The sequence below is a fragment of the Oratosquilla oratoria genome, chromosome 23, assembly GCF_046742065.1.
Source record: "Oratosquilla oratoria isolate Oo_2021 chromosome 23, ASM4674206v1, whole genome shotgun sequence".
NCBI classification, from domain to species: Eukaryota; Metazoa; Arthropoda; class Malacostraca; order Stomatopoda; family Squillidae; genus Oratosquilla; species Oratosquilla oratoria.
In genome coordinates this window covers 20,600,627-20,618,810 of record NC_134799.1, presented here as the reverse complement: position 1 = coordinate 20,618,810, position 18,184 = coordinate 20,600,627, and the positions used below count along the sequence as shown (strand labels likewise).

The following is an 18,184-nucleotide window of genomic DNA, read 5'->3' as shown; positions in this document are numbered from 1 at the left end:
AACGTGACCGAACCTAAGCTCCCAGTGCTCGATCATCTTATCGAGCTTCTCTTCTAGTCTTGTCAATCGGGGAGGGTTTGTGTCCCCCCCACCCTCTTTAAATCCCTGGAAAATATTCTCATCACCTTCTACTGTATTGCTCTTATCTATACTTCTAATCTTTACATTTTTGTTGATTCCGTCCTCTCCAAAGTCATCGTCTTCAGTTCGTCTCTTGTTTACATTTCTCCTAGCTTCCTGGACCATGTCATTCTCTTCCTCATTTCCTTCCATTTCCCTCAATATCCCTTCCCTTCTCCTTCCCTATCACTTCCCCACTATTCCACGAGCACTCCCCTTCCCTATAAATACAAAAAGGCACTTCCTGGATGTTGAGATCCACGTAGTTTTTCCTTTTTCTTTGGAACACCAATTCTCGCTGTCCATTCGGTGAAAGGGTGTATTTACCTAGTATTTACCTAGTTGTATTTTACGGGAAGGGGAGCTATGCTCGTGGGGTCCCGTCTTCATATCTCATTTTATCTAAACTATTTTTAAATTCATGTATTGTTTTTGCACACACCACTTTCTCATCTAACTTGTTCCAACTGTCTATTACTCTGTGAGGAAAGCTGTTCTTTTTCAAATCTCTTCTATAGCTGTCTTTTTTTATTTTCTTTCCGTGTCCTCTTGTGTTTCTGTCATCCCATTTTATTAGATTTTTTCTATCAGTAACTTCCATGCCTTTCATGATTCTGTAAATAGCTATCAAATCTCCTCTCTCTCTTCTTTGCTCTAGTGTCTGTAGTTCAATTTTTTCTAGTCTCTCTTCATATGATAGTTTTGAGAGTGTTGGTGCCAATTTTGTAATTGCTCTTTGTATTCTTTCAAGTTTTTTTATACATTTTTTTTGTACTTGGTGACCATATCGTTGCTGCATATTCCAATCTTGGTCTTATCAGGGTGATTAGGATTTTCTTCACCATTTCTTCATCCAGGTATGTAAATGCAACTTTGATTGTTCTTATTAGATTATAAGTTTCTCCAAAAATCTTATTTATATGTTTCTCAGGTGACATATTATTCATAACAATGACTCCCAGGTCCTTTTCATTTTCTACTTTTTTTATTCCTTCTTCTCCCAAATTATATGATCCTGTTATTCTGTTTTTGCTTTTTCCAAATTCCATTATACTACACTTTTTTGTATTGAACTCCATCTCCCACTTCCTACTCCATTCCTGTACTTTATATAGATCTCTCTGTAGTGATTCACAATCTTCTTCTGTTTTCACTCTTTTTAGTAGTTTTGCATCATCTGCAAAGAAGCTCATATAGCTTTCAATTCCTTCATCCATATCATTAATATATATAGCAAACATTATTGGGGCCAGTACTGTTCCCTGCGGAACACCGCTTATTACTTTATCCCATTTTGAGTGCTGGTCTCTTATCACTACTCTCATTTTTCTTTCTTGCAAAAAGTCTTCCATCCAATTTAGTAGTTTTCCCTGTATTCCTCCTTCAGTTTCTAATTTCTTAAGCAACTTCTTATGTGGTACTTTGTCAAACGCTTTCTTTAGGTCTAGAAATGCACAGTCCGCCCATCCATCTCTTTCTTGTATTATATCTATTAGCCTTGAATAGAAACATATTAAATTGGTGACGCATGATCGTCCTTGTCTGAATCCAAATTGCCTTGGATTTAACACTTTGTTTTTTCTAAATATTTTACCCATCTACTTTTGATAATTCTTTCACAAATTTTTGCTATTGTACTTGTTAGAGAGACTGGTCTATAGTTTGTAGGTTCTTCTTTATTTCCTCCCTTATATATAGGTACTATATTTGCTTTTTTCCAATCTTCTGGAACTTTTCCTTCTTTCAAGGAACTGTTTAGTATGCTATGTATTTTGTCTGCCAGTTCATTCCTGCATTCTTTCAGAATCCAGTTTGCTATATCATCTGGTCCATGCAATTTCCTGACATCAAGATTACTCAAGTGTTTCAATATTTCATTCTTTGTTACTTCTATTTCTTCCATAGGGGGGACTTTCTCTTTCCATTCAATCTCCTCAGGTTGTATGTTCTCCCTTGTAAACACTGATTTAAAATGTTTGTTCATAATTTCCGCCATTTCCATTTCCTCAGTGTATTCAACTCTCCCTTGTCTTAATTTCTCCAAGTCTTGTTTGTTTTTCAGTTTATTGTTTACAAATCTGTAGAATAGTTTTGGTTGATCTTTACACTTTTCTATGACATCTTTTTCATATTTTCTCTTTTCCTCTCTGCACGTTTGTACATATTCATTTCTATAACTGGTATATATTTTCCATTTTTCAGGTCTTCTGTCTTTTTTCCATCTGGTCCAAGCTTTGTCTCTTTTGTCTTTTAACTCCCTACAACTTTTGTTGTACCAGCATTTTACATATTCTTTTTCTTGTTTTTGTCTTGGGACATACTTTTCCACTCCTTTTTTGTAAATTTTTGTCAAAATATTCCATTTCTCTTCCACTGTTGTTTCTTCTTTGTATATTTCTTCCCAGTTTTCTTGTTGAAAGAATTCTCTTATTTTATCAAAGTTTGTTTTTTCATACATCATTCTTCCTTTTCTATATTGTTCATTTCTTTTCATATATTTTTCTTCATTAAGTTCCAGTTCAATCAATATGTGGTCACTTTTACTTATTGGTGTTTTATATTCAATCTTGTCCACTATTCTAGGTTCAGATGTAATTATTAAGTCTAGTCTCGATGGTTCTTCTTCATTTCTATACCTAGTGTTCTCCTGTATCCATTGTGTCATTGTATGGTCAGTAATCATCTCAAGTAGAGCGTTTCCCCATGAGCCGTCTCCACCCTTTACTGTCATTTCTTCCCAGCAGATTTCTTTGCAATTAAAGTCGCCCATCATAACTATTCTTCCTCCATCTTCCATTATTTTATTTAATGTTATCTTTGTGTCCTCTAACATACTTTTATGTTCACTCTCCTCCCATGAGGCTGTTTTCGGAGGCACATAATTTATCACAAACTTTCTGCTCTTCTTATCTCTGTCTTCCACTTCTATCATAATCATCTCTACTGTATTCTTTCCATATATGACACCCTTCATGTTTATATCCTTCTTAGTCAGGAACATAACTCCACCCCCTTGCTTTTTCTCTCTGTTTTTAATCCAATAATTATATGCATCATGTCCTACACTGTTGGGTGGTAGTGGACCTTTTAATTTTGTTTCTACAATTCCCATTATGTCCGGTTCTTTTTCTTTCAAATAATCATTCAGCTCATTCAATCCTGTTATTAATCCATCTATATTTGTGTAAGACACTCTTAGTTTTCTGTCACTTCCATTGTGTTCTCTGTTTCCCTTTTGTTTTTCTCTTGTATGTCGAACTGCCTTAGTTTCATATTCACTACTCTCCAATAGAATCTCTCTTTCTCTGACTCCGTTCTGCTCTCGTTTTTTTTCTTAGCTTCAAGTCTTTTCTGCTTTTCTTCCTCTCTTTCCTCTTTATTCATTTCCCTTTTTATCCATACCTTTTTATATTGTTCACTTGTTGCTAGTTTCCCTGTTTTGGATAAGATATTCTCTGCCGTCATTTGTGACCTGAATTTAATCTTAATTGGTCTGGTCTTATCTGTACTATACTTTCCGAGCCTGAATTTTTCCTCAATTTCCTTCATAATTTCTGGTTCATCTTCCTGAACTGATTTTACTAAACTGCTTACTTTTTCATTTTCCTCATTGGTTCTTGAGGTTCTATCTAGGTTATGTTTCTCTTCCATTCCTAATATAATTGTACATTTCTTTTTGTCAGCTAAGTCTCTTACTATATTCTCCTTCTGTCTCATCACTTTAATAACTGAGTCTTCAGTTTGTTCTCTCATTTGCTGTTTAATTATGTCAGTAAATGCAACTTTACTGTTTTCTTTAATCGACTTCCATCCCTCTCTGTTTTCTTTACTATTCCTCTTCAATTCCTCATTCTCCACCTTTACTTCTTTTAGCTGTCTTTTCAGGTTTTCTATTTCCTCAGTTAAGTTTTTGTTCGCCTTCTCTAGTTCTTCCAATTTTTCAACCCTTTGTACAATGTTGTTAACATGACCAAACCTACGCTCCAAGTCCTCGATCATCTTATCGACCTTCTCTTCTGTCTTGTCAGTCGGGGTGGGTGGGGGGGTGGGGGGGGGGGGGGTGTTGTGTCCCCCCCACCCTCTTTAAATCCCTGGAAAATATTCTCATCACTTTCTACTGTATTGCTCTTATCTATACTTCTAATCTTTACATTTTTATTAGACATTTCATCGTCACTCAGCTGGTCGGGGGGCCGTTTGTTTACCTTTCACCTGTCTGCCTGGGCCAAGTCTACTCCTTCCTCATTTCCTTCCATTTCCCCCAGCAATCCCTCCCCTTCTCCTCTTTCCCTACTTTCCCACTACCCCACGAGCAATTTTCCCCCACCCTGCAAATACAATAGGCACTTCTCTTTGCTTTGGGATCCACGAAACTTCAATTTTCTTCAGAACGTCTTCTATGCCGTCCGTTCGTTGAAGTGTGTATTTACCTAGTTGTATTTACCTAGTTGTATTTTACGGGAAGGGGAGCTATGCTCGTGGGGTCCCGTCTTCATATCTCATTTTATCTAAACTATTTTTAAATTCATGTATTGATTTTGCACACACCACTTTCTCATCTAACTTGTTCCAACTGTCTATTGCTCTGTGAGGAAAGCTGTTCTTTTTAAAATCTCTTCTATAGCTGTCTTTTTTTATTTTCTTTCCGTGTCCTCTTGTATTTCTGTCATCCCATTTTATCAGTTTCTCTCTATCAGTAATTTCTATGCCTTTCATGATTCTGTAAATAGCTATCAAATCTCCTCTCTCTCTTCTTTGCTCTAGTGTCTGTAGTTTAAGTTTTTGTAGTCTCTCTTCATATGATAGTTTTGAGAGTGTTGGTGCCAGTTTTGTAATTGCTCTTTGTATTCTTTCAAGTTTTTTTATACATTTTTTTGTACTTGGTGACCATATCGTTGCTGCATATTCCAATCTTGGTCTTATCAGGGTGATTAGGATTTTCCTCACCATTTCTTCATCCAGGTATGTAAATGCCACTTTGATTGTTCTTATTAAATTATAAGTTTCTCCAAAAATCTTATTTATATGTTTCTCAGGTGACATATTATTCATAACAATGACTCCCAGGTCCTTCTCATTTTCTACTTTTTTTATTCCTTCTTCTCCCAAATTATATGATCCTGTTATTCTGTTTTTGCTTTTTCCAAATTCCATTATACTACACTTTTTTGTATTGAACTCCATCTCCCACTTCCTACTCCATTCTTGTACTTTATTTAGATCTCTCTGTAGTGATTCACAATCTTCTTCAGTTTTCACTCTTTTCAGTAGTTTTGCATCATCTGCAAAGAAGCTCATATAGCTTTCAATTCCTTCATCCATATCATTAATATATATAGCAAACATTATTGGGGCCAGAACTGTTCCCTGCGGGACACCGCTTATTACTTCATTCCATTTTGAGTGCTGATCTCTTATCACTACTCTCATTTTTCTTTCTTGCAAAAAGTCTTCCATCCAATTTAGCAATTTACCTTGTATTCCTCCTTCATATTCTAATTTCTTAAGCAACTTCTTATGTGGTACTTTGTCAAAAGCTTTTTTTAGGTCTAGAAATGCACAATCAGCCCATCCATCTCTTTCTTGTATTATATCTATTAGCCTTGAATAGAAACATATTAAATTGGTGACGCATGATCGTCCTTGTCTGAATCCAAATTGTCTTGGATTTAGTACGTTGTTTTTTTCTAAATATTTTACCCATCTACTTTTGATAATTCTTTCACAAATTTTTGCTATTGTACTTGTTAGAGAGACTAGTCTATAGTTGGTAGGTTCTTCTTTATTTCCTCCTTTATATATAGGTACTATATTTGCTTTTTTCCAATCTTCTGGAACTTTTCCTTCTTTTAAGGAACTGCTTATTATGCTATGTATTTTGTCTGCCAGTTCATTCCTGCATTCTTTCAGAATCCAGTTTGCTATTTCATCTGGCCCATGCGATTTTCTGACATCAAAATTACCCAAGTGTGTCAATATTTCATTCTTTGTTACTTCTATTTCTTCCATAGAGGGGACTTTTTCTTTCCACTCAATCTCTTCAGGTTGTATATTTTCCCTTGTAAACACTGATTTAAAATGTTTGTTCATAATTTCTGCCATTTCCATTTCCTCAGTGTATTCAACTCCTCCTTGTCTTAATTTCTCCAAGACTTGTTTGTTTTTCAGTTTATTGTTTACAAATCTGTAGAATAGTTTTGGTTGATCTTTACACTTTTCTATAACATCTTTTTCATATTTTCTTTTTTCCTCTCTGCACTTTTGTACATATTCATTTCTATAACTGGTATATATTTTCCATTTTTCAGGTCTTCTGTCTTTTTTCCATCTGGTCCAGGCTTTGTCTCTTTTGTCTTTTAACTCCCTACAACTTTTGTTGTACCAGCATTTTACATATTCTTTTTCTTGTTTTTGTCTTGGGACATACTTTTCCACTCCTTGTAAATTTTTGTCAAAATATTCCATTTCTCTTCCACTGATGTTTCTTCTTTGTATATTTCTTCCCAGTTTTCTTGTTGGAAGAATTCTCTTATTTTATCAAAGTTTGTTTTTTCATACATCATTCTTCCTTTTCTATATTGTTCATTTCTTTTCATATATTTTTCTTCATTAAGTTCCAGTTCAATCAATATGTGGTCACTTTTACCTATTGGTGTTTTATATTCAATCTTGTCCACTATTCTAGGTTCAGATGTAATTATTAAGTCTAGCCTCGATGGTTCTTCCTCATTTCTATACCTAGTGTTCTCTTGTATCCATTGTGTCATTGAATGGTCAGTAATCATCTCAAGTAGAGCATTTCCCCATGAGTCATCACCACTCTTTACTGTCATTTCTTCCCAGCAGATTTCTTTGCAATTAAAGTCGCCCATCATAACTATTCTTCCTCCGTCTTCCATTATTTTAGTTAATGCTATCTTTGTGTCCTCTAACATACTTTTATATTCACTCTCCTCCCATGAGGCTGTTTTCGGAGGCACATAATTGATCACAAATTTTCTGCTCTTCTTATCTCTGTCTTCCACTTCTATCATAATCATCTCTACTGTATTCTTTCCATATATGACACCTTTCACGTTTATATCCTTCTTAGTCAGGAACATAACTCCACCCCCTTGCTTTTTCTCTCTGTTTCTAATCCAATAATTGTATGCATCATGTCCTACACTGTTGGGTGGTAGTGGGCCTTTTAATTTTGTTTCTACAATTCCCATTATGTCCGGTTCTTTTTCTTTCAAATAATCATTCAGCTCATTCAATCCTGTTATTAATCCATCTATATTTGTGTAAGACACTCTTAGTTTTCTGCCACTTCCATTGTGTTCTCTGTTTCCCTTATGTTTTTCTTTTGTATGTCGAACTTCCTTAGTTTCATGTTCACTACTCTCCAATAGAATCTCTCTTTCTCTGACTCCGTTCTGTTCTCGTTTTTTGCTTTAGCTTCCAGTCTTTTCTGCTTTTCTTCCTCTCTTTCCTCTTTATTCATTTCTCTTTTTATCCATATCTTTTTGTATTGTTCACTTGTTGCTAGTTTCCCTGTTTTGGATAAGATATTCTCTGCCGTTGTTTGTGACTTGAATTTAATCTTAATTGGTCTGGTCTTGTCTGTGCTATACTTTCCGAGTCTAAATTTCTCTTCGATTTGTTTCATAATTTCTGGTTCATCTTCCTGAACTGATTCTAGTAATTGGCTTACTTTTTCATTTTCCTCTTTGATTCTTGTGGTTCTATCTGTGTTGTGTTTCTCTTCCATTCCTAATATAATTATACATTTCTTCTTGTCTGCTAAATCCCTTACTATATTCTCCTTTTGTCTCATCACTTTAATAACTGAGTCTTCAGTATGTTCTTTCAATTGCTGTTTGACTATGTCAGTGAATGAAACCTTATTTCCTTCTTGGGTTTTCTTCCAATTTTTACTTTCTTTAGCTATCGTTTCTCTGTTTTCTTTACTATTCTTCTTCAATTCCTCATTCTCCACCTTTACCTCTCTTAACTGTCTTTTTAGGTCTTCTATTTCATCAGTTAAGTTTTTATTCGCCTTTTCCAGTTCTTCCAATCTTTCAACCCTTTGTAAAATGGTGTTCATATGACCTAACCTACTCTCCAAGTCCTCGATCACCTTATCAACCTTCTTCTCTAGTCTTGTCAGTCGGGGGGGGTTTGTGTCCCCCCCACTCTCTTTAAATCCCTTGAAAATATTCTCATCACTTTCTACTGTATTGTTCCTATCTATACTTCTAATCTTTACATTCTTATTAGACATTCCGTCGTCCTCCAGCTCGTCTTGTGGTCGTTTGTTTACTTTACGGCGGTCTGTTTGGACCAAGTCCTCTACTTCCTCATTACCTTCCATTTTCCCAGCAATCCCTCCCCTTCTCCTCTTTCCTTACTTTCCCACTACCCCACGAGCAATTTCCCCCCACCCTGTAAATACAAAAAGGCACTTCTCTTTGCGTTGGGATCCACAATCTGCACTTTTCTTCAGAATGTTCTTCAAGCCGTCCGTTCGTTGAAGTGTGTGTGTGTGTATTTACCTAATGATAGTATACAGAATAGGAGCAACACTTGTTGGGTCTTGTTTCCTATTCTCTAATTTTCTAACATACCTAGTCTCAAATTCATGTACGGTTCCAACTTAATCTATATCTTTGATTTCTAATTATAATATTTAGATTTGAACTCATATATCGTTTGGGCTTGAGCTATATCCACTTATACATGTGTGTGGCAGGTTGATAAGGTGAGACAGAGAATGTAGGTAAGGAGGGAACTGTCAGAAGGGGTAGAACTTCCTGTTTTATGAATTGGTACAACATGATCCCATTTCTTGTCCTTGGACATTGTTCATTCTTCTTATAAATGTAATTATGTTATGAATATAATATTGTGAAAGTCAGTGTTTAGTATTGATAATGATGAAAATTTTTCTTTCTTTCGATCCAAATTTCTAAGTTGAAAATATACATTTGGCATGAAACCATTAGATTTCTTTTGAGTCCATACATTTGTAAGTTAACTTAAAGTGCTCCATATTTACATGCAGTGCAAGTGTGGGAATGAAATTTCCTGATTTTATGGTAAGCTGAAGATTAGAATAAATTGGATTTGAGATAATATAAAGGTAATATTAAACATTATTTAAGTTGCTTTAAATCTTAATGTTTCTCAAAGTTATATTACCATTTACAGGATCCATCTTTTTGGACGGCAGAGAAAATTGTTACATCAGACAAAGTGTTATTCTTTGTTTTTGATACAACACGTGGGGATGGTGTGACACCCATCAAGGAGCAGTGGAATTATGCTCTGACTTACTTCAGTGGGCCCTACATCAGAAAGTATTTCAATAGTAACAAGTTTGCTGTCATAACATTTCCTTTCTACTCACATGTTCCAGACCAGGTAATTATGGATCAACTTGTTCTACATTGAAGAGAGTTAGGAAATGAGACATTCACGTAAAATTGCACTCTTTTTTTTCAACTTCCATGAAATCCCAATGCAAACTTTAGGCCACTTGTTTCACAATCCCAGGGCCAGGGATTCAGTACCCCACCCCCCTCACTCACAACCTTAACAAACTCGTGTCAACCCTTATGTAGGCATTCTTCAAGTCTATGAAAGCCCCCAAAAATCCTTACCTTTTGCTAAATACTTACAAAGGATTACAAAGGAAGAACATACCAACAGGAGACCTTTTGGTCCATAACTAGGTCAGATGTGTGTGTGTGTGGGGGGGGGGGGGAAATTAATAAAATAAATTAGTAGATAATGACAATATATAGACAACATTAATTTATAATAGATAGTAAATAAAAAATAAAAATTTAACAGATATATATATATATTCATATACCAAGGGCTTTTTGCCCCTTAAAAGGGAGGTAGCCAAAGTGAAAAGGTATAATTCCACCTCCACCATGTTTCATCCCCACCCACTCCACTCCTTCCCACTCTCTTTTCTTTGCTTCTTCTGGATGATGGGTCATCCCTGCATCTCCCCCATTGCCCTGGGTCAGATAAGCAGATAAATTATAATAAATAGATAGATAATGATACGTATATCAAAGGCTTTTTCCACCTTACATGGGAGGTAGCCAAAAATCAAAGGCATAAAATCTACTCCCACCTCTTCCATCCCCAACATACTCTACACCCATTCACCTTCTCCCTCCCTCTTATCTTGGCTCCTCCTGGATGAGGGGTCATCCCTTCATCTCACCCACTGCCCTGGATCAGGAGCAGTGTTGCAAGACACAGCACATCCACAGCAAGGCCACTTTATTTAATTGGTAACCCCCACTCTCTGTCCCCTCATGCAGAAAAAAAGATGGGGAGAAATCCCTTCAGGCTGTGTCAAATTATTTTTCACACACATTCCCTCACCCCCCCATCCCCAACCCACTCCTTTTCATGCACCACAGCATCATCCATACACAACCATTCTCCATTTACCCCCATTGTCTATCTTCTCCCTTCCCTCCTCAACAGACATTCCCCTCTTTCCCAGTTTGCCTTTTACCTCATCCATCTATCTCATCCTTGGTCGCTCCTTCATGTTCACTCTCTCCACCTCTATCTTCTACACCTTTTTTACTAATCTTTCTTCACTCATTCTTTCCATGTGTCCAAACCATTCCAATATTCTTTCTTCAACCCATCTCCCAACTCTCTCTCCACCACCATTCTCCTTAGTTCCTCATTTCTCGCTCTATCCAACCTAGTAACCCCCATCATACGTCTCAGGCACCTCATTTCAAGCACATTCAGATTCCTCCTCTTGTATGTTCCATGTTTCTGTCTCATACAGTGCTGTTGGCACAATCACTCCTTCATAGATCTAATATTTACAACAGAGCCTGAAATAGTGCATAAAGTCCAGTATGAGACACCAATTGGAAAGAGTGACCATGTACTCATCGAAACTATACTAAAGGAAGAAATAGACATAGAGAGGAACGAAAAGCATAGGAAAGGAAGACTGAGGTACAACAAAACAGACTTTACAAAACTAAAGACATTCTTCCGGAATGCAAACTGGGAAATATTTTACAGGGAAGAAACAGCAGTGGAAGAGAAATGGAATATATTGATGGAAAACTACAATGAAGGGGTAAACAGGCATGTACCAAGACAAAAGCGAGAGAGAGAGTACATTAAATGTTGGTTCAACAAAAGATGCAGTGAGGCAAAAGACAGAAGGGACAAAGCTTGGAAAAAGTGGAGAAAAGACAAAAAACAAAGCAAATGGCAAATTTATGTTAACTATAGAAATGAGTATGTTAATGTGAGAAGAGAGGAGAAAAGGAACCATGAGAAGGATATTATAGACAAATGCAAAGAGCAGCCCAAACTATTCTATCGGTATGTGAATGGTAAACTTAAAAACAAACAGGAATTGGTGAAACTATGCCAAGGAAACATAGAATACACAGAAGATTTAGAGATGGCCGAAATCATGAACAACCACTTTAAATCTGTTTTCACCAGAGAGAAAATACCAAATTGTGACATAGATAAAAACAAGAAATCTCCCCTCATGAATGAGTTTACAGCATCACTAAAGGAAATATCAGAACATTTATCAAGGCTGGATGTCAGAAAATCACATGGCCCGGACGGTATTGCAAATTGGATTCTAAAGGAGTGCAAAGAAGAACTAACAGACAAAATACACATCTTAATAAACAGCTCACTCAAAGAAGGAAAGATACCCGAGGACTGGAAAAACGCTAACATTGTACCAATACACAAAGGAGGAAACAAAGAAGAACCCACCAACTATAGGCCAGTATCACTAACAAGCACCATAGCCAAAATTTGTGAGAAAATAATCAAGAATAGATGGGTAAAACATCTGGAAGACAATGACATATTAAACCCAAGACAATTCGGATTCAGACAAGGAAGATCATGCTCCACAAACTTAATATGCTTTTACTCAAGACTAATAGACATAGTGCAAGAAAGAAATGGATGGGCTGATTGTGCATTCCTAGACTTGCAAAAAGCCTTTGACAAAGTACCACACAGAAAACTACTAAAAAAGCTGGAACACATAGGAGGAATACAGGGAAACCTACTAAAATGGATAGAGGACTTTCTGACTGGTAGAAAGATGAGAGTAGTGCTCAGAGAAAAATATTCAGACTGGAAAGAGGTGATCAGTGGAGTACTGCAAGGATCTGTGCTGGCACCAATAATGTTTGCTATCTATATGAATGACATGGATGAGGACGTGAACTGCTACATGAGCTTCTTTGCCGATGACGCCAAACTGCTAAGGAAAATAGAAACTGATGAGGACTGTGAAGCACTGCAAGAAGACCTTAATAGGGTATGGAACTGGAGTCAGAAATGGGAAGTGGACTTTAATACTAAGAAGTGTAGCATAATGGAGTTTGGAAAAAGCAAAAACAGAATATCAGGAAAATATACAATTGGAACCAAAGAAGTAAAGAAAGTAGGATCCGAAAAAGATTTGGGAGTAATTATCACGAACGACTTGTCCTATGATATACAGATTAACAAAATTGTCGGGGAGACTTACAACTTGCTAAGATCAATAAAAGTGGCGTTTACATACTTGGACGAAGACATGATGAAAAAAATATTGGTTACATTGATAAGGCCTAGATTAGAGTATGCAGCGACATTGTGGTCCCCCAGTACCAAAAAGAATATAAAGAAAATAGAAAGAATCCAAAGAGCAGCTACAAAAATGGCACCTGCACTTGCAAACCTATCATACGAAGAGAGATTGGCTAAACTGGAGTTACCGACACTGGAGCAAAGAAGAGAGAGAGGTGACCTATTGACCATCTACAGAATCATGAAAGGCACAGAGGTACTCGATAGTGAGAACTTACTTAACTGGGACAAAAGAAACACAAGAGGACATGGAAAGAAAATAAAAAAACATAGCTATAGAAGAGAACTGAAGAAAAACAGTTTTCCTCATAGAGTTTTGGACACTTGGAACAAACTGGACAATGGAATAGTATGCGCAAAAACCATTCATGAGTTTAAAAACAAACTAGACACTGCAAGATACAAAGGCGGGACAACACGAGCATAGCTCCCCTTCCCGCAAAATACAACTAGGTAAATACAACTAGGTAAATACAATCTCCTTTTAGCATCCATTCCCAAATGTCTATTTCTCATTACACTTTTTAATCCACCAAGGCATTTACTCGCTTCTCTCAATCTACATTCTACCTTCACCTCCACTCCTCCCTTTCCTGCCACATTCACACCCAAGTATCTAAAACTATCCACTTCCTCCAGTCTCTCTCCCTTAATACTCACTTCCAGTCTGCTGCCACTTTCTCCCCTTGTACATCTCGTCACCTTTTACCCACATTTATCTTCAACTTCCTTCTTTCACACATAAAAAATTAATAAGTAAAATTGAAAAAATAGGAAGAATTCAAGGCACATTGGTGGAATGGGTGAAGGATTTCTTAACCCCTTCGCTCCGGGCCAAAATCTTGCGGGCAGCATTAGCTGCCAGACATGCAATGTTGCGTCTTAATACTCGCATTATAAAAAATAAAGTCACTGCTGTATTGCTCGTGTTCTCTTTCACCCGTGAATTTTGATAACCATAGAAAATGTGATGAAGCCAGTTTACAGAGCATGGGGGTCACGCAGGTACAACTACAATAAATGTAATCAAGACGCCGACATTGGCATCCTTGCGTACCCACTTGCTCCTCATGACACCTATGTAGGCATCATCGTATCGAAGGGGTTAACTGGGAGAAAAATGAGAGTGGTACTTAGAGACAAAAATTCGAAATGGGAAGATGTAAAAAGTGGCATCCCCCAAGGCTCTGTTTTGGCTCCTTTAATGTTTGCCATATACATAAATGATATGGATGAAGGAGTAAATTGTTACATGAACTTTTTTGCTGACAATGCCAAATTACTCAAGAGAGTGAAAACAGAAGAAGATTGCAGATCGCTGCAAGATGACCTGGATAAAGTATGGGAATGGAGCCGGAGACACGAGATGAACTTCAACATCAAGAAATGTAGCATAATGGAATTTGGAAGAGGTAAAAATAGAGTTTCGGGAAAATATACGATTGGAAACAAAGAAGTCAAAAAAGTAAACTCAGAGAGGGACCTAGGAGTAATCATCTCTAGTGACTTGACACCTGACAAACATGTAAATAAATTATTTGGAGAGACTTTCAACTTATTAAGATCAATGAAAGTGGCCTTCAATTACATGGATGAGGAGATGGTTAAGAAAATAATTGTTACACTGATAAGACCGAAATTAGAATATGCTGTATCAATGTGGGCACCTACAACAACAAAAAAACATAAGAAAATTAGAAAGAATCCAAAGAGCAGTGACAAAAATGGCACCCACACTATCAAATCTGACATATGAACAAAGATTGGAGAAATTACAGCTGTCAACACTAGAGCAGAGAAGGGAAAGAGGCAATTTGTTGACCATTTTCAGAATTATGAAAGGGATGGAAGTTCTCGATAGAGACGACCTATTAAAATGGGACAAAAGAGAAACAAGAGGACACAAAAAGAAACTAAAGAAAGACAGTTACAGAAGACCTGAAAAAAAATAGCTTCCCACACAGAGTGATCGATGTCTGGAACAAACTGAACAGAGAAACAGTAAATGCCAGAACTATACATGATTTCAAGAATAAACTGGATGTGGAGAGATACGAAAACGGGTCACTACAAGCATAGCTCCCGTCCTGTAAAATACAACTAGGTAAATACACCTTCCCAAACTCTGTCACTAACTACCTCAATCCCTCCTCTGATCCTGCCACAAGTGCAGTGTCATCAAAAATAAAATAAATGGCAGGCATTACAGCATATTGCTTAGGTGTTTATCTAAATGAATCTTAAATCTTCAAACTATACTACCTTGCACTGCCTCTACATGAAGTTTATTCCATTCAGTTAATACACGGTTAAGGTGTTTCTACCCACTTCCAAATTAAATCTACTTCCTGACAGGTTAAGACCATTATTTGTTGTCTGATTTGTATTCAGTATGAAAATTTGTCATTTTTTATGTCAGTTCCCCTTAGAATCTTAACCCCTTCCATACGGTGCCGCATACGTAGGCGGCATGAGGAGCAAGTGGATATGCGAGGCTGCCATATCGGCGTCTTGATTATATTTATTGTAGTTGCCCCTGCGTAATGACATACTATCTAAGCTGTCTTCATCACATTTTCTATGGTTATCAAAATTCACGGGTGAAAGAGAGAACGATCGATATAAGCGGTGACTATATTTTATGATGTGAGTATTATTATGACACATCGTACGTCTGGCAGCTAATGCTGCCCGCGAGATTTTGGCCCGTACTGAAGAGGTTAAAGACCTGTATCAAATCACCCCTGAGTTTACACTTTTTTTTAGGAAAATTAGATTAATCTGTTTTAGTTTATTTTCATATGATATATTTCATATTTAGAATCAGTTTTCTGGCACACATTTATACTTTTTTCAATTTGTCAATGTCTTTAATGAGATTCAGTGACTATACGGAAGTAGCATATTCTAAATGTGAATACATACAAATACCAAAGGCTTTTTCCCCCTTACAAGGGAGGTAGCCAAAAAACAAAGGCATAAAAACCACTCCCCTTATTTCCTCCCTCTTATTTTGGCACCTCCTGGATGATGGCTCATCCCTGCATCTTGTCCACTATCCAGGGTGAGAAGCAGTGTCGCAAGACACACCACATCCACAGCAAGGCCCCTTCATTAAATTGGTGACCTCCCCTCTGTCCCCTCATGCAGAAAAGGAGGAGGCGGGGAGAAATCCCTTCGGGCTGCATCAATTTATTTCTCACACATCCTTTATCACCCCCATCTCCCACCCACTCCTCCTCATGCATCATAACATCATCCATACACAACTATTCTCCATTCACCCCTGTCTTCTGTCCTCTCCCGTCCTTCTGCAACAGACATTCCCCTTTTTCCCAATGCCACTTTTACCCCATCCATCCATTTCATACTAGGTCGCCCCCTCATGTTCACTCCTTCCACCTCTGTCTTCCACACCTCTTTTACTAGTCTTTCTTTACTCATTCTTTCCATGTGTCCAAACCATCCCAATACTCTTTCATCAACCCTATCTACCAACTTCCTTTCCACCCCAGTCTCCTTCTCACCTCATTTCTCACTCTATCCAACCTAGTAACCCCTATCATACTTCTCAGGCACCTCATCTCATCAAATACACAATGACCCAGTGGATTAGGGAAAATACTGGATATAGAGGTAGTGAAGAACCTTCAAAGTTGGACTTAATACTTACGACAGAGCCTGAGATTGTTGATAAAATTGATTACAAAACTCCGATAGGAAAGAGTGACCATGTACTAATAGAATTGAAGTTGAAAGAGCAAATGGATCAAAGCAAAAATTATAAACATAGAATAGGAAGACTAATGTACAACAACAAAAAACTTGAGAAACTCAAAAAATTCTTCCGCAATGCAAACTGGGAAAAATTCCTAAATGAAGAAACAGGGATGGAAAAGAAATGGAATATACTAAAAGATATTTATAATGAAAGAGTAAATAAATATGTACCACAACAAAAAATGGAAAGAACATACATAAAAAGCTGGTACAACAAAAGATGTAGTGAAGCTAAGGATAATAGAGACAAAGCTTGTAAGAAATGGAAAAGAGACAAGAAAGTAAGCCAATGGCAAATGTACATCAAACTAAGAAATGAATATGTAAAAATACCCAAATAAAATAAGAAACTGTGAAAAAAAAAATAATAGAAAAATGCAAGGAAGAATCCAAACTATTTTACAGGTATGTAAATGGCAAACTGAAGAACAAACAAGAATTAGAAAAACTGCGCCAAGGTAAAAATGAATATACAGAAGAACTGGAAATGGCTGAAATTATGAACAACCATTTCAAATCAGTATTCACAATAGAAAACTCACCTAACTGTGAGGAAATAGAGAGATATCCCCCTCAATGAAAGAAATAATTGTAACACAGAAGGAAATCAGCGACCAAATTAAAACCCTTGATGTCAGAAAATCACATGGTCCAGACGGAATTGCAAATTGGATACTGAAAGAATGCATGGAAGAATTAACAGACAAAATATACAATATAATTAAATTCTCACTTAAAGAAGGAAAAATGCCACAGGACTGGAAGAAGGCAAACATTGTACCAATTTATAAGGGAGGAAACTAAGAAGACCCATCAAACTACAGACCGGTTTCCCTAACAAGCACATTAGCAAATTTTTTTTGAAAAAGTCGTCAAAAACAGATGGGTTAAGTATTTGGAAAAAAAACTATACTGAATCCAAATCAATTTAGATTCAGACAAGGAAGATCATGTACAACAAACTTGATCTGCTTCTACTCAAGATTAATAGACATAATACAAATGGACCTACAAATGGCATTTGATAAGGTACCGCAGAAAAAAACTAATAAGGAAGATAGAGTCAATACAGTGTACTACAGTTGGCTTGAATATTACTTATAGTAATATATTAAAGAATATATAATATCACTCTTAAAGCTATTGATAAATTATAAATATTATTTCAAAACACTTATGTTTATGTTTATGTGAAAGTGTCTGTCTCATTATTGGAATGCCGTCGCCTTGATGAATATTGCCATTTAGCCCTTTTATAATGGATCAATATGATGATAACACTATTGATAACTAAAATTATAAGATAATAACAATGATGATGATAGTAATAAAAACAATGTTCATAATGATGATGATGATAATAACAATAATGATAATAATAATATTACCAACATTAATAACAATAACAACACCAATAATGATAATAAACTGACATGATTCGTGAATTAATAGTTTGGGGTCTATAGAAAATCTTAAACTTTACTGTCTCTTCACTCCTGAGAATCTCCCTACTACACTCCCAAACTCACCATCACCCCTCCCTCTCAACTTAGTTTCACATCCATCTTTCTTCTCACAAACATACTGCCTATCTTTTTCCTTGTACTCTCATCTTTACCAAATCCATGCA

General features: G+C 36.6%; 1 protein-coding gene across 4 annotated transcripts in view; it reads left to right on the top strand.

The window, feature by feature from the left end:
• LOC143038010 (uncharacterized) overlaps positions 1-18,184 on the top strand; it is a 76,391-nt gene that overhangs the window by 51,320 nt on the left and 6,887 nt on the right. For all 4 annotated transcript variants that reach the window (XM_076206840.1, XM_076206839.1, XM_076206841.1 and 1 more), the window contains one exon: positions 9,313-9,525. In XM_076206840.1, coding sequence (XP_076062955.1) covers positions 9,313-9,525 — 213 coding nt within the window. The remainder of the gene's footprint in view (positions 1-9,312; positions 9,526-18,184) is intronic.